This window comes from Ambystoma mexicanum, chromosome 5q (assembly GCF_040938575.1).
Source record: "Ambystoma mexicanum isolate Mex_15411 chromosome 5q, UKY_AmexF1_1, whole genome shotgun sequence".
Classification (NCBI taxonomy): domain Eukaryota; kingdom Metazoa; phylum Chordata; class Amphibia; order Caudata; family Ambystomatidae; genus Ambystoma; species Ambystoma mexicanum.
In genome coordinates this window covers 212307502-212331809 of record NC_090933.1, presented here as the reverse complement: position 1 = coordinate 212331809, position 24308 = coordinate 212307502, and the positions used below count along the sequence as shown (strand labels likewise).

At 43.0% G+C, this 24308-nt stretch overlaps 1 protein-coding gene across 6 annotated transcripts in view; it reads left to right on the top strand.

The window, feature by feature from the left end:
- Positions 1-24308, top strand: part of ZNF236 (zinc finger protein 236) — a 2444547-nt gene that overhangs the window by 800086 nt on the left and 1620153 nt on the right. For all 6 annotated transcript variants that reach the window (XM_069620724.1, XM_069620725.1, XM_069620723.1 and 3 more), the window contains one exon: positions 14338-14476. In XM_069620724.1, coding sequence (XP_069476825.1) covers positions 14338-14476 — 139 coding nt within the window. The remainder of the gene's footprint in view (positions 1-14337; positions 14477-24308) is intronic.

The following is a 24308-nucleotide window of genomic DNA, read 5'->3' as shown; positions in this document are numbered from 1 at the left end:
TGGCTGCGAGCACCGTTTTTACGAAGATTTGCATGTTTGCGGAAGTCTGGTTTTGCCCGGGATGTGCCTTTTCATGGTGCACGTTTGTTTGGCAACAAGGCTGACGAGAGCCTTGAGAGGTTGCAGACCTCGAAAGCTGCGGCAAAATCTTTAAGCGCAGCTATGCGTCAACCTCCGCCTTTTCGTCCTAGGGGACAGCAGTGAAGGGGAGGTTCTTTTCGTTACTACTCCTCCTCCTTTGGTAGAACGAGAGGGGCCTCCAGTCAAAGGGGCTAGCGAAAAAGTACCTGTCGTTGTCGGGGAAATAGAGGAGCCAAAGCTGCTCAGGCAGCTGCCTCTTTGCCTTCAGGCACTGCCGCAGTCGCTCCAAAACAGTCATGAGGCCATATCCCATGGTGCGCTGGTTGGGGGCAGGCTTTCTCAGCATCTCGAAGAGTGACGAGCCATTACTTCGGATGCGTGGGTTCTGGATACAATAGCCCACGGCTACTGCCTTCCCTTCCTAAAATGGCCTCTCGACAATCCACCGGGGAAACTCTTTGAAGCTTCCAGATCCGCTCCTTGTGCAGGAAATCTTGACCCTGCTGGAGAAAGGCGCTATAGAACTGGTGCCTGTAGCGGAGAGGAACAAGGGATGGTATACCCCCTTATTTTTGATCCCCAAGAAAGACTGGGGATTGAGACCCATCCTGGACTTGCGTTGGTTGAACAAACGTCTCAGGAAGGACAAGTTCAAGATGGTTACTCTTTCTCAAGTCCTCCAGGCCCTTCAACTTCAGGATTGGTTGGTGTTTCTGGTTCTACAGGATGCTTACTTTCATGTGCCGATTCATCCCAAGCACAGAAAATACCTGAGGGTTGCGGTTGGCGACTCTCACTTTCAGTTTCGGGTCCTGCCATTCAGATTGACCTCCGCTCGAGGGTTTCACCAAGCTCATGGTGGTGGTGGCAGCGTATCTCAGGCAAGGGGGATTCACGTCTACCCCTACCTGGACGACTGGCTGATCCATGCGCGCTCTCCCTAGCGAGCATTGGCTCACCCTGGTCTCACCTGCCGCTCCCTCCACAGGCTGGGCTTCTCTCTCAAGTTATATATGACACCTTCCCAACAGCTCCAGTACATAGGGGCTGTGTTGGAAATGTCCTTGGGGAAGTGCTTGCCTCCCAAGGTGAGGACTCATCACATTGTGCAGATGGTGGACAAGTTTCAACATGCCCAGAGTCTCCCGGCTTTCGAATTCTTAAGGTTGCTCGGCCTCATGGCATCCTGCATTTTTCTGGTGCCAGAGGCCAGGCTGAGGATGAGATCCCTGCAATGGGTCCTCAAGATGCAGTGGTTGCAGTTCTCAGGCAAGATATCGGATCCCGTTCAGATTCCAAGCTTGGTCACCCAGGATCTTCTGTGGTGGGCCAACGAAGGGAACCTGATGAAGGAGGAGCAGTTTTGGCAACCATGGTCCGAGGTTACAGTAGTGACGGATGCTTCCCTCACAGGATGGGGCGCTCATGCCAACCACTTGACAGCCAGCGGTCGTTGATCTCTGTCGGAATCCAAACTCCATATCAATCTGTTGGAGTTGAGGGCCATCAGGCTAGCCCTGAAGGCTTTTCTGCCGTCTGTGCGAGGGAAGAGTGTCCTGATCATGACGGACAACACAGTGGCCATCAAAAAAAGGGTGGGGGGTAGGGGTCACTCCCATTGTGCATAGAGGTAATGCAGCTCTGGTTCTGGGAGATCCAGCAGGGAATTTCAATCTCAGCAGTTCATCTGGCCGGAGACGAAAATGCGGCGGCGGACGCTCTGAGCAGGCAGAGCATGGTCTCTCACAAGTGGGAGTTGGCTCAGGAAGTTCTTCAGGAGATCTTCACCCTTTGGGGAACCCCGCAAGTGGATCTCTTTGCCACCAGTGCCAACCGGAAGTGCGAGAGATTATGCTCAAGGGAATTTCCTCCGAGAGGAGCCTGAGGAGAGGCGTTCGTATTGGATTGGTCATTCCCACTGCTGTACGCGTTTCCTCCAGTCCCCGTCATTCCTCAAGTGTTGGAGGTTACAGAGGTTCGGGTCCCACATGGTCCTCATTGCTCCAGATGGGGCCAGGAGAGCGTGGTACCAGGACCTTCTTGAAATGTCCATCTGCCCTCCATGCCGTCTTCCCTACCGAGAGGATCTGCTCTTGCGAGAGGGGGGTGGGAGGGGTCAGGTTCTCCATCCAAAGGTCAGGACTCTCAAACTTCACGCTTGGTCTCTGAAAGGTTGAGATATAAGGATTGGGACCTCCCGGATGATGTGATGGAGGTGTTGCTTTCGGCCAGGAGGCCAGCAACAAAAACCATGTACCGTTGGCGTCAGTTTTGTGACTGTGCAGAGGACAAAATGTTGATCCTTTTCAGTGTTCCATTCCTATGGTTTTGTCTTTCTTAACTTTCTTTGGCCATAAGGGCCTTCTTGTAGGTACCATTAAAGGTTACCTGGCGGTGCTGTCTATATTTAAGTGCTCGTCTGAAGAATGCTCTTACTTTAAGATTCCTTTGATTTCTCAATTTCTTAAAGGACTGACTTAATGCATTCCCACTGTCCCCTTTCCAGGTGCCAGTTTGGGATTTGAACTTGGTTTTGAAATTTCTCATGGGTGCTCCGTTTGAACCTTTACACTCTTGTCCTTTGAGATTGTTGTCCTTCAAGACTGTGTTCTTGGTTGCGGTTACTTCCGCTTGCAGAGTGAGTGAATTGCAGGCACTTTCATCTAAGCTGCCCTTTACTGTGTTCCACAAGGACAGGGTTGTACTTACGGGTACGTTCTTCCTTTCTACCTAAGGTAGTGTCTGAATTTCTTTTGAGTCAGAAAGTGGTTCTTCCTTCTTTATAATATAGAGGACACGTTGAATCAGAGAGAGCGAGGAGCCCCAAAGCCTCGAAGTTCAGAACTTCTGTAATCGAAGTGCAGAAGCTGGTGATCCAACATGCACAGTCAGTGCGGAACAAGGAAATTGGAGTATGAATCCCAGTGGTGACGTGACCAGGCAAGCTCCATGGTGGGCAGTATGCCTGATTGACTACGCCGACATCACCCTGCTGAAATATCAGCCACCGGGTCGGTTACCAGAAGGGTCACTGGAACACTCGATGAGAGAAGAGCCAGCGAGGGGAAGCCAACAGAGAAACCGAGAGAGAGAAGGTTCTGAGCGACTGCAGGCCCTGGAGATGATCCTGTGTGATTTTACAGGTAACTGGGAGGACCAGGAGGCTGAGTGGGACTCTTTATGTAATTGGAAAGGACTCCCTGAGGATAAGCGAAAACACAGACCTTGTAAAGAAGTTAAGCGTTTGATCAAAAACGTGACCAGAGACTAACGATTGGAAATTAAAATACATTCTAAAAATGCAAGCAGACCACTACATCATCAACAGAAGGGAATCATTCTCCTGGCCTTAATTTGTTTTGAATAGTGGTAAGGTCATTCTTCTCATCCTCCACAGTGACAGCCTTGTATATGATGCAGAAGGATTTGAAAATTGAATTTGGCCATCAGTGAGGGCCAGTTCAGTTCGGTGAGGTTCGGGATGATGTGATTGAATTCACAAAGTCTTTTGATGAGTCGTGCTGCAGCATGCATGATTGTTGGGTGTCCTGACCCACGTTTGAGCTATCATGCTGCAACATTTGGTGCTGTGGGCTTAGAAAATCCAAGATGGCCAAAAAGCCCACATGTGCGCCAGAATCCAGGAGAACCACGCAGTTTGTGCGCACACCAAAATGGTTACCTAACTTGCCAACCACCAGTGTAAAGAAAGATCTTTGTTAACAAAATCCACTGTTACTGATGTCAAAAAGTTGCTGAAATCGTGGCTCACCGGACCACTTTAAAGATTCAACCCTTTTGTGGGGTTCCACATAACCATTTTACTGTAAGGAGCCCCATCAAACAATGTTAAGCAAGGATTATTTGCTACCATGTAAGAACCATTCCTGTTTGGAATGCATTAATTCAAGAAAGATCCCAAAAATGGATGCAGTACCAACAAAATCCTCAAGGTGGCGCTAGCGGTCTAAACTCTGACAGGAGAACTGAGTGCAGTTCCTGACAAAGGGATTTGACTCAGCTGACTTCAAAGACTGCATTTTAATTAAAAATTAGCCACCTGCTGTTCCCAGAGGCCAGAAGCCTGGGAAACCCTCTCACCTCAAGAGATTCACACCACAGCCCAGGATATCACATGGTCATAATAACCAAATGCAAAGTGACCCCCTGGTCTGCTGACCTCAACCTCCTGGAGACCACACAATACGCTATTGCACTTGAATAGAATATGTTGATTTTGACTGTTTCCTGTCAACAAAGGCCTGCCTGCCAGCAGAGGCATGGTCACTGACCCACCCAAGTCTTAGAGGCGGACTCCAACACTCTGAGAACTGAATTGAAAGCAAAATATATATTTTACAGAAACACTGATAACTCTTTGTAATCAAATGACAGAAATGTATAACTTTGAGAGCCTTAATTTAAAAAATGTACCTTCAATTCAAGCCCAAACTCCAATTTGTGTGATGTTCTGGGGCAAAACCCCGCCATTTATTGATACTACCGACTCTGTGTTTAAACTAGAGACATGGGAATGTACTGGAGTATGTATGGACAGGCCGTGTATATGTGTATAATTTTTAATGAAGAACCAAGGTTGCATAACCCACTAAAATCGAAAATAAGTTGCCATTTTTGAATGCAAGCCCTCAGGAAGAGCAGATTTGGGACAGAGACTACCTCATGTGATAGGTAATATGTACATGCAATGACAAACCACTATGTATTTGAGAAATGTGTATTTTGATCAAATATAGATTTGTGGGCAAACTGACCAGAGGAGGATCCTCTGACCCATAAAACCTACAGCATCACTCTGACTCACAGTTCCTTCCCCAATCATGGGAGAGGGGAGAATTGGGCCAATGACAAGTTGAAAGAGGGGCTGGCTAGTGATGCTGCACACACACCCACTTTCAAAAGACATAAAAAGAGCCACTGGAAGCTAGAGAGGACAGGCAATTCCATTTGCTGCGGAGCATGCTGACCGACAACTTCACATCCAGAGATCCTACACTTAGACCTCCAAGCTAAACAGAGACTACAGAACTTTGAACCAAGAAGGCCCACTGCAAGCAAAAGTATTTGTCAGCAGGCCCAAAAATCATTTGCAGACTATTCACAGCCGGACCCAGGTGTTGATTCTGGCCTGAAACCCGGTGCCAGAAAGATCCAGAAGCAGTGCTGTACCCATAGAAAGCAGAGCAGTATCCAGAACCAGAGGCCAGAGATCCAGAGTGACCCAGACCGCTGTTAGCAGAACCAGAGAGCTGACCCAGATCACTGTGAAGTGCCGAGACCAGAACCGGAGTCCAGTCCAAAACCTGACCAGATCCGTGGCGAGGCCTATTTTAAAATATATTGTGAGTACCTAGCAGAACTGTGCAGAACCAATCTCTTAGTTAAAATAATCTAATCCAAACTATTTTAATCTAACCAGAACTGCCTCCTAGAAGTTGTCACTTGTCATTTTGCAAAGCTGTCACCTGTCATTTTCTAGCTGCAAGCTGTAACCTGTCGCTTTGAACTTTTAAAATTTCAAATCCGAAAAACAACCTTCACAAAATCGTTCATAACTCCGTAACCGTTTGGGCTAGGATCTTGGTTTAACTTTCCTCTGAAAGCTTAGAATCTCAGATTTCCAACGAGCCTCGAACTTCCCACTCCTTATACTTTCTCCGTAATCACGATTCTCGCACCCGCGAATTTTGCCGCGATTTGCGATTTGGCCCGATTTCTTTACTTGTAAAAAGATAGCTGCTTTTGCCTGAACTACTAAATTTCGTTTGCCTCCTAAGAACCATCCCTGAATCATTGCTAGAGTGAGCCTGGACTAATATTAACTAGATACCACTCACCCTGAACCTCCTGAAGGGAATTAAAAGCATTTTCAGCATATTTCTCACTGCATTGTCATCATATTCAAAGCACTTGGGTCTGTGTTTCAAAACTCCTATCTGTTGTTTAAGCTGCTGGGGGGGAATTGAACTAAATTCTATTTGATTGCATTCCTGAGAACTGTGTGCTTTCCTTCCATTTCCTTGCATTGCATAAAGGGGGGGAGTGGATTGCCAGAGAAAAGTGATTACATTGTGTTGTTGAAATCATATTGAGTATTTTCTGTATTGCATTTTCATTCCACATTGCATCCATTTGAAACCATAAAAGTATTGTTGCTATCGTATCCATCCTATAACCACTCATCATTGATTATAAAGAAGTGTGCTAGTGCCGGACTATCCATTATTGATTACTGCTCAGATTAAGTGTGATATTCAATTATTAATTTATTATAAAGTGTGATATATATATATATATATATTGTTTAAATTATCAAATAAACCTTTTAAACTTGCAAAACAGAACTACTTCTTGGCTCAGTGGGGTCAGGGGGATTCCAAGAGAGGGGTGTTATATAGGGGTAGTCATCCAGAACTCATGAACTGGACGTAAAGATATATCAATAAGGGTTTCCATTCAGTATCCCAGACTAGGCATTGACTTAGCTGTAGTGTTGAATTGAATCCTCTTACATGATGCATCTCAGGGGAGCCAGGGTAGTTGCCGGAAGGCCTTCCAAAAGGGTATTCCCACCATCTAGGTGGGAGAGGACCAAAGTTTAGACAGCAGATCTGAAGTGGTTTTCTGAGATGAAGGGCTTGATTTTTCCCAGGAGAGAAGGTGTCTGCCGATATTGAACTCAAGGGATTTGGCCCAGGTGTCCGGCTGAAGTGCAAAGCCCTCAAGTGTATAGGGGAGAGCAAGGTCTGGATGTCCGGGTTTTCGGTGGCATTGGTCAGCAGTAGGCACTCCGTCTTGAAGGGAGGGGTTGAGCTTCAGGTAAGCACTGGAGATTCACAACTGGATCAATGAGAGACAGGCCTTGAGCCTGTGGATGTCATTGTTGGAGGATATCTTGAGGTAGTGCTGCGTGTCATCTGCGTATTGGCGGATGTGGATGTTGTATGGAGCATGGAGTTGGGACTGAGGCGAGAGTTGGTGTGCTGCTGCATACTGGGACCTTCTGTGCTCTCTCCCCACCTGTCTCCTCAACCTGGCGTGGTGCAACTATCTAGGTAACTGTGCATCCTAGTGCCTGGACTTCTGGTTTTGTTCCTCATGTCGGGACCGATCCGTCTATGACCATTGATGATTCACCAATTTCAGGTAACCGTCTCATGTGTGAAGGGGCTGAAATCTGGGCAAAGGGGTGCGGTGTCCAAAGGTCATGTAGCCAATAATGTCCAGAGCTTCCTAAGGGGTAACTATGCAACATTTGGTACAGATTGGTGAAACAGTGTGGAATTGTGTAAGGAACAACGCTTTGCCACAAACACATTTTGAGATAGATAGATATAGATCGATATAGATATAGATCGATATAGATGGATGGATAACAATACTTAAATTAATAAATGACAATAGAAAATTGCAGATCATAAAGTAAATCCAAATTCCTACAATTGCATTTCATTAAACAATCCCAATTAAAATCAATAGGACTTAGTCCAATTGCCATAATACAACATTTTTTAGATGCAATAAAATCACTCATTTATACTAAGCAGTGCTTTTGCGGAGGAACGGATATCGGCTAGTAGTTCACAAATCTCACCTAAAATGCAGTCTGAGCAATTGATAAGGATAACACTTTAGTGCTCATCAATAGTAGCCATACTTTCTCAGTAAAAACAATCTCCATTGTATGAATAAAATTACTGAAATGGAATAGTCGTCTGTAACAAAACCTCCCATTTTAAAATCAAATGGTGGGGAGGGTTTTAAGGTCCTCCGATTTGCATAGCCTGCAGGTTCTTTTCCCCATAATCCATCCCAAGACGAGAGCCCAATACTTCCAAAGTTGGAAAACAGTTCAAACTGAAACAAAACAGACTGGACCTAAAAGACGGAGATGGAGATTTTACCACATATGGAAGTCGAGCCAGGAGAGGTAGGATCCAACTTTTATATTCCTTATGCAGCTTTAACTCACTTAATCTACCCAGTGACGCAATACCATCCTACAGTTTTCTTTTTTTCTCACAGTAGTCCGCTCCACATCATAGGGAATGTCTGCCTCCCCAGCAAATGTTCACATTCCCCGTTAGGACAGTTTTTCTGAAGTCCAACTAAGGGCTTAGTAAAACCATTCAACTGAGGCAGTACAAGATTCCACTTTTAGTAAAAGGCTGTACCACCTGAGTTCAGGGTAGCGTAGACAGAGCAGCCAGGCTTATCTTAGGAGGGAGAGAGGGCTATAGAATCAGTCCAAATGAAATTGTAATACAAATGGTCCAAAGAAACACTGAAACGCTATGTATTTTAAAAAATGAATGGTTTATTTAAATACAAGTAGGCCTTGATAAATCTTGGGAGAAATAAGTACTATCACATAACCACAATTATAAAAACGCAACACTATGCTTGAAGGTCCCCAGACCAAAGCATATAACCTTATTTGGAACACCTAACAAGAGTTCTAGGGAAGTCAAAACCAATAGTTACTTTCAGATCACTTTCAGTAATACCAGGGTAGTAGAGCCGATCAGTAGCACCAGTGACACTCAGCAAGAAATAACATAGTAATCGCGACTGGACAATATACTTTTCTGATCTGGTGAAATACAGGTTCTAGGAACAGTATAATCCTTTAACTCTGAATCAGGATAACAGTTATTTTAGGGGAGTTGGACCTTGGGGTGTAATATTCAGTTATAGTTGCTTTTTAGTTCTCAGACTAAGGGAAGCAATAACTCTTAATTTATTTTAGGATAACACAGTAATACTGAAGGTAAGTAAAACCTATACACTTTTTACAGGCGCTATAAGCAACTATAAACTTAAGACTCTTTTGTGTCTGTCTAAAACAGACCAGGGAAAGCAAAACCTGGTGTTACACTTTATGAATGACTAAAAGTAATTCTAGGTAGGTAAAACCGAAGGCAGACCTATTCTGGACAGGCTAACAGAAAGTTAGGGGAAGCAAGACCCAGTTGGGTAACATACACACTAATTTTCTGAAAGAAATAGTTAAGTGAAGCCAAAAGCATTACCTTTGGTGAAGAGGCACAACCAATTCACAGGTGAGTAAAACAATCTTATATCTACTTTTCAGAATGGCAGAACATTTCTAAGGTAAGTAATAACTTGTAACTGTTCACTCTGTGAGTTCCAGTTACCAACAAACTCTTTTACAAGTAAGTAACTTTTAAACACTTATTCTAGGCAAAGGTCCCACTCCTTTAAACGTTTTTCCCTTATTCTTGGAGCATGAGTGTTCTCAGTGGCAGAAGGGGGATCACTACGGTGTAGTGTCCAACAGGCAGTGCCAGAATAGGTTCATAAGTAGCAAAAGTCAGAGTTCTTAAGGAAGACTGATGAAACAGGTGGGTATTTTACTTTAGAGTTAGTTGCAGATCCAGTGGCTTCACAGAAGACACCCTAGGAGGAGTCCAGCAGTGGACATGGGTGAACTAGACGAGAGGCCTACCATCACAGAAAACGCCCCGAAACTACACAGGAATCACGAGATTTAAGGTAATTAAATACCCAAGCCAGCACAGTACCTGAGCACAGAAGATGATTTTGCAGCAGGACTACTTCAGGATCTGCAGCCAAAAACCCAGTCGGTGGATTCCTTGTCATGGTGGCTGAAAACAGGAGCTTCGAAGGGACCTTGCATCAGGGATCAATGGGGAAGGCTCTAGGCAAGGTTTTCCTCTGTGGATTTGGCACCTTTTCAGGAGCACAGAAGTAGTCAGAATATCACTGGTCGGATTCTCGTCATCTGCAAGGTCCAGCACTCTGCGGAGGGTTTTTCTCAGACTGGAATCGTGCCTCTGGCGATCCAGCAGGATGCCCACGAAGTTTCTGCAAGATTTGGAATTCGGAAGACTTCACACCGCACAATGGCTCGACGTCCGAGGGTATTTGCAGACCTGCCAGGTTGCAGCACGGTGTGGGATGGCTCAAAATGCAGGTCTTCCTGAGTCTAGTGGGTCCCATCAGGCACTGGGTTGGGGTTGTCGGGTCGATTGGAAGGAAGGGCTACAGCAGGCTCCGGTTACACAGCAGGCTCTCTGATCGCTGGAAATCGTCTCAGCCGCTTTTCCTTCATCATCCTCTTCGATTTTGGTTCCAATGGTCGACTCCCTCTTCAGCTTCCAGGATCGGACTATTATGCAGAAACCCAGCCAATCAAACAGCTTTGCAACATTCAAACTTGGGGGTTTGGCAATGCTTTCAGGACAGCCAGCCTTCCAGTTTGAACTGGAATCTCGCACTCAAGCTGGAAGACAAAGGGCTTCAGAGTTTTGGACTCCTCCCTCGTTCCTGCCTTCAGACACAGTGGAGCCTGGGAGGGGAGTCCACAGGACTCCTGCCGAAGATAAAAATCACACAAAGGAATTTCCCGCCCTGGATGTCAATGGAAGGAAGAAGAGAGGACAAGGAACACTAAAATGGCGAAAAAACAAGACGGGGGTCGATTTGGTAAAATGAGCACCCATGGATGCCCTTAGTGGGGCTGTGCAAACAGCCTGCAGTAAAGGTGCACCGAATTAATAAAAAGGTTCACTGCCACCAGCCGTTAAAGGTAAGTTTGTCCTTGTAAAATAAATGTTACATTTAAAATGAGAAAGGGGATACTCCGTATCTCCCCAGCACTCCACAGAAGGTGAGGGTTGCTGGTCTTGCCTAATAAAATGTAAAAGGAATCCAAAGATCCTTTCTACCCTTGGGAACTGTAGTTCTCACAAGGTTAGCCAGAGAGAGTTAAAAAGGAGGGGGAGCCCCTAGTGCAACCCAGCAACAATAAGCACTTATTGCCAAAAAGGTGTCAAAGAAGATAACTTTTAAAAGACACTATAATGAGTCTTAAAAATTACACCCATAAAAAGAGTAAAATCCGTAAGAGCCATCTCCTTACACTCACGAAACGACTCCCCTAGACTCCAATACAAATTTGTCACAGTCACCCTTTATTCTGGAATATAGGCGCAATTTATCAAATGTAAACACCATGAGCATAATTCCAATTCTGGGTAGATTGCTTCTTTTTAGACTGATGGAGGCACATTTTGCCCCAAACGTCAAACTTTCCCTTCAAAGCTTTTGAACCTATTCTGTATATCAGAAGGCATACGTTTGAAACCGGACAAAATTGCAGGCGTAACCTTTGCACGATTACAGTTGAACACCTGGAAGTCGGGAAGTCCTTTTGTTTGTATCAGCCTCATTTGCAGGATAAAAATACTTCACTTTTACTCTCAATTTGTCACAAGAGTTTAAGATGTTTTTTATTCACATCCAAGTAATCCAAATAAACCATGGAATCTACAGCATCATTTTTCTCCTAATTAATGTACCAGTTGAATTGCTTGTTAAGTGCTTTGGCATTCTAGCATAAAATGTGTGTTTTGCTTCGATTTATTTGTAAATTGTTATCCTGCACAAACATCTCCACACTCTTTAGTCTTGTTTGAAGAAAAATCTGGGCGACATCCAGTAAAATATGATCATCCGCATATGCTAGCCAACCAATTTCCAAGGATCCAATTCGCGGAGGGAAATAAGTTTGGTGGCCAAGACACAGCCCTGCCTTAACCCTATATGTACTGCAACTTCCTTATATAAACTGTCCATAGTCAACCGGACCTTGTTTGTTGGTTTGGAGCATAAACGGAATGTTCAATAAACCTGCAGGGGTACCCCAGCTAGACAATTTACTCCACAGCCTGCCTCTGTCTCCAGGCTAGTGAAATATAAAGGTTTCCTCCCTGAGAGCTTAGACCTTAGCACTAAAGATATAATTAAACCATTCAGTGAGGTGCCCAAAGGTGCCAAAAACCCTTTCTAAAACCAGTCTGGAACATACTCAGTCTCTGTGTTTCATCCATCTGATTGGCTAGATCTTTTAATACAAAACTTGGTAAAACTTAACAAGAGGAATTTATTAAAGAAATCGGGCGGTAATTGTTAGGCGATGCCCTATCACCTCGTTTAAAATGGAAAACACAATGGAAACCCTTCAATAATCTGTGATTACTAATTGAGTGGCCACCTGTTAAAGAAAAAAGTGTCAAAAGGATCTCGGCCTACAATAAAACATTACCCTTTAAAACCAGATTAGGCAGGCCATCCGGGTCACAAGCCCTGGAATTATTTAGCCTTGACAGTCAATTAACCATATCATCTAAATCAAAGTTAGGAATGCAGGGTGTCTGTCACTGCTATCCCTACCCCTTCTATCCCCTTATTCTTAGAGAAACGATTAGAATAAAAGGAACCCCACTCATGCTCTGCAATACAATTAACCTGAGTAGTACTCTGAAGATTATTAGTGTAATTCAGAAGACCCCAAAGGCCTTTGGTTCCTGCCTAATCAACTTGGAGACCACATTTCTATTTCCTCGTATATACTTGTGTTTTATTTGCTTTTAACCAGTTTTTGTAGGATTGTTTTAAGCTCCTACAAGCTGCAAAAATAGAATTATTCCCCTGATTGACATTACCCTGATTTCTCTTAATCTCTCTCTGCAATTCCCTTTTCCTGTCTCGAATTTAGATATCAAATGCCTGTGCATGCTTTGAGACAAAATGATCTAGTCTCTAACAAAGCTGTGATTGCACTATATCTTTCCAGGTGAGTATCGTCTCTGAAAACAATCGTGGATGACGCATTGAATTTTTTCTCTTCGTGCGACCAATCTATAACAGCTGTTTGGTCAAAGAGAGCCAAAGCAGGACCTCATATTGATAATCTTCTTTTGAAGGTATTTATCGCTAGTTTTACAACCAGGAGTCCCACCACCACTCCCCCCGAACAAGCTTGCACCAACGAGAAGTTTAGCAACAAAAATGCATGATCACTCTTATTATTTTTTTGCACTTCAAAATGAAAAATTCTATTAATACTAATCAATGGCACAAAGATATAATCTTTGGTGGCTCGTAAATAAAAACGGGCCAAACCACGGGGGTGACTGAGGACATCCCCCTTGATGTTCCCATTAAGTCTTAACAGGTTTCAGTTACCAAAAAGAATTGGACCATCCTATATTTCTTGATTTATTATTCATAGTTCGGTCAGTAGCAAGCACAGCATTCTGAATATAGCTAAGGCCTTGTTTATCATTCAGCAGTATAAAATCCCTGTATACACAGTTAAAATCCCCAGCAAGGATAACCATAGCAGAGGGGTGATGTCCACCACTTGAGGAGAATTTTCCACAATTTGGACCAAGTGGTCCTCTGGTTACAATGAATATTAATTAAAATATAATTAAACCTTACTCTAGATCCTGTATTACTCAATTTGACCACAAGCATAGAATTAAGTGGGCGACTTACATTCTTCAGCCAACAGATTTAAGTTATTGTTTACTGGAATTAATACGCCACCCATAGGGCAGCTATAATAAAAGTTTTGGCAAAAGGAAGGAAGTGAGTTGTCAGTATCACATTGCAAATCTACCCGTTTATTAGAGGTGCAAAACTTGCATCATCTCCTGAATGCAGTGATTGATACCTATATGAAATAACAAAATAATACAGAATATGAAAATAAATTGTAGGTTGCTGATCTGGTCGCTGCTGGAGCATGCCAGAAAGCAGTTTTCCCATAAGTCTATTCTGTTAAAGTTGGATCTGCACCCCACCACCCCATCTTAAATAGTGCACTAAATTATCCAGAGCTCTCAAGTTTCCCTTGGCCATGCGTTAGAAGGGCTGCCAGTCCTTGTTTTTTTCTTGGAATTCTGGGAGCTACGATTATCTGGAAAGTTGCATAAAGCACTTTACAAAAACCTACAAAAGTTAAATAAATTGGTAATACATCTGAACAAGCAGTTTGAAGTCTTACATCTGGATGCTTGTATACTTGCATGCTGGTAATGATGGAGTCTATTTCTAACAGAACAGAGTTACCATATTTTAAGAATGTATTTTTATTAGAAAGCTGATGATATCCTACCCGTCAATGTTGATGACTAATGATTATCCTATATGTTACTACCTGGGTATGGTCTTCAGAACAAATTGTCTGCAATATAGGTTAAAACATTGAATAATGTTCACATGACTTTGTGTGTCAGTGACATCCGAATCTAGTAATGAACCCAGTGATAATTGTCAATCTTCACTTGATGTTTTTGTATACTTGATTCTTCGGCGAACCAAAAGTTACCGTTTAATCCTCTGCAAAAAAAAGATCCACCCCTAACACTAACCATCTTGCCTTTTTATTTCTATTTGCAGGTCTTATCCAGCACACCCCGCGGAAACGCCTTAACTTCCAAAGTTTCATCCCTGTATCTTTTGGAGTAGATAGACCTTACATGTGCTATTATTGCCACAGAGCATTTAAAAAATCTTGCCATCTTAAACAGCATATCAGGTATAATTCTTTTCTTTTTTGTTTTTATTTTATTAAGATTTTCAAGCAGAACAAGTATAATAAAAGCTAAACAAGTAATAAATATAATCAAATTAGTTCATCCCAACAATAGGCAAGTAGTATTTACAAGTAAAGGACACATAACAGACAGGCAGCGAAGAGAAAGAAAGTAGAAGAGAAAAAAATGAAGAGAAGTTATATTCCAATAAAATGAATCACAAATGGTCAATTAAAAAAAATGCAAACTCCTCAAGCTGCGCAAACAATGAAGAGCCCCAAAAACCTTTTTCAATATGATTGCATTGCTAATAATTAAATAATTTCCTCCATGTAGAGTACCCTACTTCAGGGGACTGTTAAATGCACAGGTATAGTATACATTTGTGAATGAATATAGTATGAAAATGATGGTGTGTGAATGTGCCGTCTTGAGTTATGGGACAGTATGTGCTTCAAAGTGTATTTTTTCAGCTACCATAAATTGTATATTCCATTTAACCAATTCTTGTGCAATCCCCTCCTGGCTATTACGCTGATCTAAATAATACGAGCATGATGCCACTGGAGTCTGAACAGAAAGTGTTATTTTCTTCTTTAACCTGCAGTGTGCCTCCACCATGTTTGTATTTGGGAAAAATCATGGAAGAACCAATTACCTTGAACCCGATACCTAAATATCTACTCTTTCAGCCTATTTGCACTCTGATAGCACGAAAATGGCACCTTAACTCTCATTCACCAAAGGACAAAAATACCCAGTCTGTGTTTAGAAAAAATAGACTGCATAAAGCCATATATCCAGATATTTAGCAATAGCTCTTCCCGGTTCTCTGCGCAGTCCCAGATTCCGATTGGATAGATCTTAATGGCCCAAACCAAACGTAAGGATTGCTGGGGTAAATTATGGCTCTTGTAAATCTGCTGAATTGAGAATTGTATGAGCCGTACATTAGGCCAGAGATTAAATTGGTGATAATTTTAGGTGGTTCCATTTTTATTGGGAGGGTTTACAGTACTCGTAGATACCATAAAGTGTTCTGTGTTTTGCCTGTTTTCTAATGTATAAGACCTGCTTTTACTGGTTTATGTGGTATCTATGTTCTTGTCATTTATTATATTGTCAGGTTTCATTTTGTATTGTGCCTTGAAACTGGTTTGGTTCTAGCACTATGCTGCACTTACTACTTTATTTTTACTACTAATCTCTCAGAGATGTTATTGCTTATATTGTGTTGGCAAAGTCAATGTTTTTTCTTTCTCTCTGTATTGGTTCGGAGTAGTAGAATTCATAGTAAGTTGAGTTGCACATGGTAATTTCTGTTGGCAGTAAACTGAAAGCATGTGGTGTGCTCTAATCTGGGGATGGGAAAGGAACCTTATTTGGTTGCTTTAAATCCAGTCTATTGTTTAAAAACTTAAACACTAGCTTTAATTTAAACCAAAGAAAATCGCAACACTATCGATTGATATTTTATTTCTATCGCACTCGTATACAAGTGTTTCAGAGCGTGACAAGGCAACGGAGGGGAACAGGGAGAACAAAACACTGATCTTACTAGGCCCAGTGAAATTGAGAACACGCAAGTGCATGGGAGAGGGGGAGGGGAAAAGTGCATGGAGGGAGGGAGAAGTGTGAAGTGCGAAGCAGAGGAGAAACAGATAAATAACAATAAATAATAAAGGAAACAAACAGTGGTAATGCAGCCAGCAATTTGCAAGTGCTAGGTTTAAGGCAGCAGACAGGGTAGGTCTGATAAGTAAGTGCAGGAAGAAAAAAAGGGGGGCCTTTATGGGTACAGATACAGACCCCAGTGCAAGGGGTGGCCCGGAGGCAGTGCAGGAGGGTGGCAGGGTGAGCAGGTACCTGTACCCATACAGTCCCCCACTCTTCCTCTGTACTTATCAGATATACCCTATCTGACTAATCTTGCACTTGCCACTTGCTGGCTGCACTACCACCTTTTCATTGCCTGCATTTATTCATTTAGTTAACTTATTCTTTTCCTTCCTCTGTTTTGCACTTTCCACTTCTCCCCCTTGCACGCACTTCCCCCTTCCCCCCTTTTCCCTTCTCCATGCACTTGCACGTTCTTAATGTCACTCTAATAGTGGTAAGGAAGAGTGGATTTGATTAGCCTTAGCAACTAAGTTGAACCCATCGTCTCAGCAGAGTACTTGACTATTGAAAGTGACATTTGAGGAGGTGGTTTGGACCCAAACAGCATTCAATGGGATAATAATCGGCAGTGGAAAAGGAGTGGCGGTTTTGAAAGACAACCCCCACTATGCTCATAGAATGTTGAGTCAATCCCTTTGCAAGGATTGTGACTAGGTGGTAGACTTTCCTGTATAAAACATATAGACTTTGAGAGTAGGGTCTGTCTTCCCTTTGGAAAGCTACCACCCACTGGATCATCTTTGTGCACTCCAATTCCTGGCCAATATATTACCTGAACAAGTGTCCAAAAACAATCACAGGGTTAAATCCCAATTACTGCCCAATAATTCACAGGGTTGATTCCCTTTTTGCACTATTGTACTCCTCCAAGCGCTTTGAAAAGAAAGGCAAGAACAAGAGAATAGCAGTACAAATGCAGCAGAAGGGATCCAACCCTGCGAACATTTTTGCAACAATTGGGATCAAACCCAGTGAATTGGACACTTTGGGATTTAACCCAGTTATTCTTTTTCTTTCTTCAGGTAGTATATTGAGCAGGATTTGGAGTGCGCGCCTCACCCCCCTTTTTGTTTTTACATTTCATCTGTGGAGATCCAGACTCCAGAGGCTGCAGCACTGGGGACATTTTGCCCTACAGTGGAGAACCATAGTTATGGTACCCGCCCCCCCCTTCCTGCTAAGGCTAAGATGTGTGCTCCGTGAGGGGAGTCTTTCCTTGGTCACCTGAATTGAATAAATGATTTCACTACAGCTCCCATAATCCTTAGAGACTGCATTAGCAATTTAATTGGATTCACCTGAAAAGAAAGGCAACACAGCCTCCCTGAAGAGTGTTGGGACACGAAAGCGCTAGGAGGAGTAGAACAGCAGTACAAATGCAGCAGAAGGGATCCAACCATGTGAACATTTTTGCAACAATTGGGAGCTTACCCAGTGAATTGGACACTTTGGGATTTAACCCAGTTATTTTTCTTTCTTCAGGTAGTATATTGGCCAGGATATGAGTGCGCGCCTAAACCCTGTTTTTGTTTTTACATATATAAAAAAGGCTATGGTTTCAGGTCAAAGATCACAGATGAGGTAGCAGGCGAGGGTGCTGTGGACTGAATGACGAAATGACTCAAGAAGAGACAATCCCAAAATTATCTATAGGTATATTGGGAGCGTCTAGTGACGGGAGCAGTCCACCCCGGCTGTGGCACACCTGCTTGACAAAGAGAAGATGCCAGTGAAAAGGATGGAACAGGCTGCATTGGCCAAATATATTCTTGTGCCATGCCTCTAAGAGCTTCAGGGGAAATGGACAATGTAAATAAGTAAGGGCCAAAAATGGGCATAACCAAAATAAGGCAGGCGTTGCCATTGTGGGCACATTTCTAGGCAGGACTAGTGTAATCCCTGTAAGTCAAATGTGCTGATTTGGAAAGCAGATCCCAAAGGGATAGTAACGGAAGTAAATACATGGAGGAAGAGAAGCGAGGGCTAAGGTATCGCTCACTTGTTTACAATCAGTTGCTGCTAGATGCTAGCTCAGACGAGCCTATAGAAAGGAGTGGTGAAGGCAGCTGCATCTTGGAAGCGAGCACTGCCAAACGTTCCTAGCAAAGCTTCCATTGCATGGGATGAGCTGGGATTTGTTGCAAGAGTCCAGAAAATGCTCATCTCTCCATTTCTGGTACTCCGACACGGTTCTAACATAATATCTCATGGGAGACGCTGCTATGTAGGAGACACTTTAAGTAAGTGGCAAGGGAAATAATTAGCAGGAACATTAAATACCGTTGGCACTGTAGGTTTCAATTCCAATTATTGGTTTCAGACCGTGAGAGCTACTAAAGAGGGAAAGCAACTCTTGAAGTTTCTCGAGGCTAATGGGAGCGAAGATGGAGCATTGCAAGAAAAGGAACAACATAGACCGTGACAATCGGTTCACTTCCTTAATTAGATGGATGCAGGATGAGCGGGTGTTACTTAGTCTGGAAAACAGTCACATGACCGGGTTTGAAATTAAGATTCGATGAGCAGGAGCTAAAACCAGCAACTGGGTGTTGTTGGGCATCACCCAGTAGGCTGGTGCTACCGCTGGGGAGCTAAGAGCAAGTGCAAATCTAACTTCCACATGAGGCATACTTTAACATTGTGTTTTATGTATGATCCATTATATTTAAATGTGTACTAGATGTGTTATTCTTATTTTTATTAACATTTTCAAATGTCAAAGTTAGTTACATATGCATGTTGGTAAGGCACCTGCTGGCACCAGGAGTTGAAAGTCGCTCCTGGTTGCTGTTGGTTTCAAGCTAACCATGTTCTCCTATTCTAGCAGCAGGATGTTAACAGTTCCCAGCAATTTAGAACTCTGACATTACATGTGTGCTTATACGTTGTATATGATATACTTGAACAAACTTCACTGCTGGTCCTGTAACATCTATGGGTCAAGAATGGGTAGATTGGGGCAAACCTGCATTAAAGGCATCATTGCTGGAAGGTCTAGGCGGAAAGAACCACCAACAATTAAAGAATACAAACAGTGGTGATTAGGGTACATTGATTAAATGTTAAAGGACTGACATCCCTTAAACAGGTTGAAGACCTAAAGCTTACTGTGGTCCCACCTACCTGAACCTTTCAGGAGACGCCTTTTTATTTTTTTTCATAGACCAGACATTGTTTAGGAACAGACTTTGTCCAAGCCTGATCTTCTCATTGGCTAAATCAATCATCATAAGAGTCTCCATTGAACTTCACATCCTTGAAGTGCCAGTCTGACAAAGCAGAATGTTTTATACTTTTAAAGTGTTAAGTTTATTTGCCACAAATATAATGATTGCATCCGGATATGCAGCTGCTATTACACAGAATAGTGTACTCCAACTGTATAGTAAAATGACAAAACCTTATTTTGAATTGGTTTATACCATGCACCACTGTGATTTTCATGTTCTCCAGGCACTCTCGTGGTTCTGTAATGTAAAGTGGGGTGGGTTGGTTAGGGAGGAGTGGAAGGATACGACCGGTGTTGTGCTGCGTTGTTGATGTGTGTAGAACCAGGAGTAACTGGTGTATGTGTTTTCTGTGTGTTTTTTATTTTGTACACTTGATTGTTTCCGGATGGGTGTAATCCAGTGTTTGTGTTGTTGGGCGTTAGAGAATTTTGGGGTTTGTGAGTTGGTTTGAGAGTAATGTGCGGTTGTTGGGTTTGTTTTTTGCAGGGTGGTTTGCTAGCTGTCTGGTGTTGTGTGGGATGTGTGTGGTGAAGGAGTAGTAGAGAAAAGGAAGTGGTTAGGACATTTTTGGGTGGTCTCTGAGTATTTTGCAGCTATGAGTAGGCTAATTCAGAGGAGTTGTGCTATGTGAGACTGCAGGCAGAGTGCTTTACACACTTTCAGAAGCTTAATGTACAGGTGTCCTTTAATATAGATGCCATGTACGTTTTTATGGTTCTTCATTAGTACCAAACCGATTTCAAAAAAGCTGAATATTTTCAGGACTAAATTTCATTGGGGGAATTTTAGGTGAACCATCATTTTACGTTGGCTCCTAGTTCACACCCAAGTTTGTGCTGGGATGGGTCTTGGGGTGGGGCTGTGCCTTAGAGCAGAGATGGGACTTGGCACAGGAATAAGCTTCAGGGTGACAGTTATTGTTGGTGTTGGGGTGGGCATTTTGAGGGACTAGCCCTCTGGAAAGATGTGTTTGTTTATGGGTGAGGCAGGGGAGAATACTGAAAGTGTCTCTTTATAATGTGAAACCACAACTAGCCGATTGAATTAAAGATGGATACTTTTGCTGTCTTAGCTAGCTGATTATGTCTGCAAATTCTTGAGATGGTGGACTGTACTGGTGAGTAACAGCCCACCATCCCAGAGTAATTGCATAGCCAAAGGGCCATTATTGGTTGGCACACCCTGTTGCCTCAGGTGTTTTTGCTGTTGGCACCCTGGGGAGACATTTTGTGGTTCTAAGAGCAATGTAAATTGAGGGTAGCAAACTACACGTAAGTGGCTGCATGGAAATGGCAGCCAGGGCTTGGTGTGAAGCCCCTCTTGCCATGGCAGTCACTGTGAGTAGTGCGATGCCAGAGCAGAGATGGCCTGTAAGGTGGTGTTGGAGGCGTACTGGCAGGAGGCAGGTCTGTTTAAAAAAAATAATGTATATTTTTAATGTCATTGTGGGACCTTGATGCAGATGGGAGTGGAGTAGGAGCTGCAGTATAAGTGGAGCAGAGGAGAGGGCACGAGCAGCCAACAGCTTATACAGAATGAAGGCTTACACCACCTAGATTTTAGTAATCTAATAGATTGCTCGCACCCACTAAGGTGTTAATATATTATTGTGAACTGCATATTCTTTTGTTACTTTGAGTTATCATAATATTAACATAGGATTTTATAGTGACAGAAAGATCTGGATTTTTGCAGTAGTACATGCCATTTTAGCCGCCTACATTTTTTTGTTTTTTGTTTTATTGGTTAGTCAAAATTAAACCTTTAACATTCCTCCATTAGGAAATACATCATCTTTAATTTAAGATCATGTCCAAATTTATGGGAATTCCGAAGGTATCCCCCAAGCCAGGTCACTCGGTCTATCCAGCCCAGCTTAGGTGGCTCTCACTTCAGGATCCTCTTCCTCCTGGTCCAAGTTTAGAGATTCAACAAACTTTAATGCATCTAGTGTACAACCAACTTTATCGACTGTTATAAGCCGCTCCCAGTATTCCTCTTCAGTTTCCTCAGAGATACTACTCGTGTAGCTTCCCATGTGTAACTGGTGTTTTAATGACAGGTTCGGGCAGGCTAGCATCACATGCCTAACAGATTCTAGTTGGTCCTTATTTTTACAGAACCTGCAGTATGCTGTTGATTTTTCAATGAGCCGCCGCCTTCATTTTACCTCGCGGGAATGCCATATGTTGAGTCTGCAGCGCAACAACAAGTCTCTATAATGTTTTGATGGGGATTTCTACAGGTACGGTGGGAGCATATTAAGTACTTTGCGTTCCCAGACGATATTATGACACAGGTTTCGTGACAGTTTATTCTCCTGGGTTTCCTCCAAGTCTTTTTCCCCGGATAGTTCTTTTAGCCTTATCAGGGTTGCACTTCAGAGTGTCTTCCGAGATGTCTAACTGTTACAGGGTTACCTCACATCTCCTTTTCCAATCCTGTAGGATTGTGTCTCCATTAGGTACACCAGTCCTTGCTAGAATTCTGAATGGCTGGGCTGGATTGTCAAGAATACATTTTCTGTACAGTGATAAAGATTTCCATACCGTGATTGAGACCATGGATTGGAGTCTTAATTCTGATCTTATGAGTTCGAAGGGTAGCGAATTCGGAAGGTGTAAGATCTTTCGCCAGATTTGGACTCACAAAGGTTCCAGACTTCCCATTTTAAGGCTAGAAGTGCCTCCACTCCGTACGCGATTACAGCCACCACCTTTTGCTTGTAGAATGTTATAATCGGCAGTAGCGAGAAATTTCCATACCTACGATGTAGAAGTATTCCTTGGTTGGTCAAAGCTGTAACTTTTTCACGGATCAGTGAGTAATGTGCCTGTTCATTACAGTTTTTGTTTATCCTTATACCAAGGTATATAGTGGTATCCACTTCCTCTAGTTTTTCTTTTTCCAACCTCCACCTCTGAATTTTCCCTACTGTTCTCCTTCCACGGCATGATTTCATAGTTAGGATCATGGATTTTTTGATGTTTATTTGCATGTCATTGTCTTTTATATATTTATTAAAGGCCTCGATCCTTCACTGTCCTATTGGCATCTCATCTGCAAATACCGCGTCATCTGCATATAGCATCCACGGTACTTCAGTTCCATTCACCTTCGGAGGTAAGACACGAATCTGATCTTGTGATATTTTCATGTCAGCCATATAAAGGACAAAGAGAAAGGGGGCTAATGCACATCCCTGTTTGATTCCTCGGGCAGTTTTGATCTTCCTAAAGAGCCCTCCATTTGCAGTAATTTGTACATGGATTGACGTGTCAGAGTACAGGGCTTGGATAGCTTCCAGCAGGACGGTCAGACACCCCCAATTTCTCAGTTTTGACCACAGTCGCTCTCTGTTTATCCCGTCGAACGCCTGTTCAAGGTCAATAAAGGCCAGGTAGGTCGTTGTATTCCCTTTCAAGGCCTTAGCCTTTAATATGTTGATCAAAAACAGATTAAGGGAGGTACCAACGCTGCTTACGAAGGCTGTTTGTCTCTCATCCAAGATATTAATTTGGGAGGCCCATTTATTTAGGTTTCTTAGCAGGATAGCCGCAAAAAGCTTGCCAATGGAATCCAATAAAGCGGGCGGCCTGTAATTCCTTGGATTACCACGATCCCCCTTTTTGAAAATTGGCACGATGTAAGTCTCGGTCCACGTGGTTGGAATTTGTCTGGCTTTTGTTATTTGTTGGAAAAGTGCATATACCAGGTCAGACCATCCTTCGCAATTCTCTTTCAGCATTTTGTTGGAAATGCCATCTGGGCCTGCTTTTGAGCATTAGTATGTCTTCTCTATCGAATTCCAAGGCCCATGCGGTGTCCTCCGTTCTTTTCTCTTGGACTCTCTCCTCAGCTTTTCCTTTAAACAGCACAGTATAGTGCTGAAACCAGTTTTCCTCTGAGACTTGATTTACGCCTATTGCCGACTGGTTCAAGTCTCTGTTGTTGATTAAATCCCATGTACATCTTGTATTATTTGTTGATAATGCTGCCAACATTTTTTCTGCATCTCTTTGTGTTCTTAAATAACGAGTTGAGCGCAGCCAGTTTTTATAGGTTTGCCGGCATTGCCTCAGGAGCTCATCTTTCTCTATGCTATTGGCCTTTTTTATACACTTGAGGTCCGCTCTATAATGCTTTCGTCTGGTAACTACGAGTTCATCATAGGCATGCTTTTTTTCGATGTTATTCCCTTTAGTTGAGTCATGCTTGACCACAAAGGCTTCCAGCAGCCATTTGTACTCAACCGTCTCTTCACCTTTCTCGGTGGCTTCTTTGTAGTCCTGCACCAACTTCGGTATGACCTGGTTTTTAAGTCTGTCGATTTCTTCCCCACAACACCTCTGTTTCCATCATACTTTTATTCCTTGTGGTTGATCTTATGTCCCAGGCGAGTTGGGTTCCCAGTAGACAGTGATCACTGTTCGCTTGCTTGGTTATTGTGAATGATTTTATCCAAGCAAGCGTATTTCCTCCTACAAAACAGTAGTCTAGGCATGCTCCCGTTTTTCCACTGTGCCATGTGTTAGCACCCTTTAGATCACCTTTAGTCTGGCTGTTTAGCATCCTCATATCACGGATAGACATTTCCTTCATACATTGTGTTTCTTTTCCTAGTAAATTTTCCATAACTTTGATTTTACCATCTTTGTCTAGAAGTTTGATATTTAGATCCCCATTCAATAATATCAGCTGGTCTTTTTCTTCAGTCATGGATTTGTCGATGGTGTTCATGATGGATTTTAGGTAATTCGCCTGGCTTGGCATGTTTTCACTCCAATAGGTGTTAATCAGTATCATGTTTTCCGTCTCCTCCTGTTTCTCTGCTTTAAAAGCTATTTTCAAAATTTGAATATAGGGATTTGGGATCTCATGTTCGAGCACTTGCAGTGGGCTGTCCAATTTCTTTAACACCATA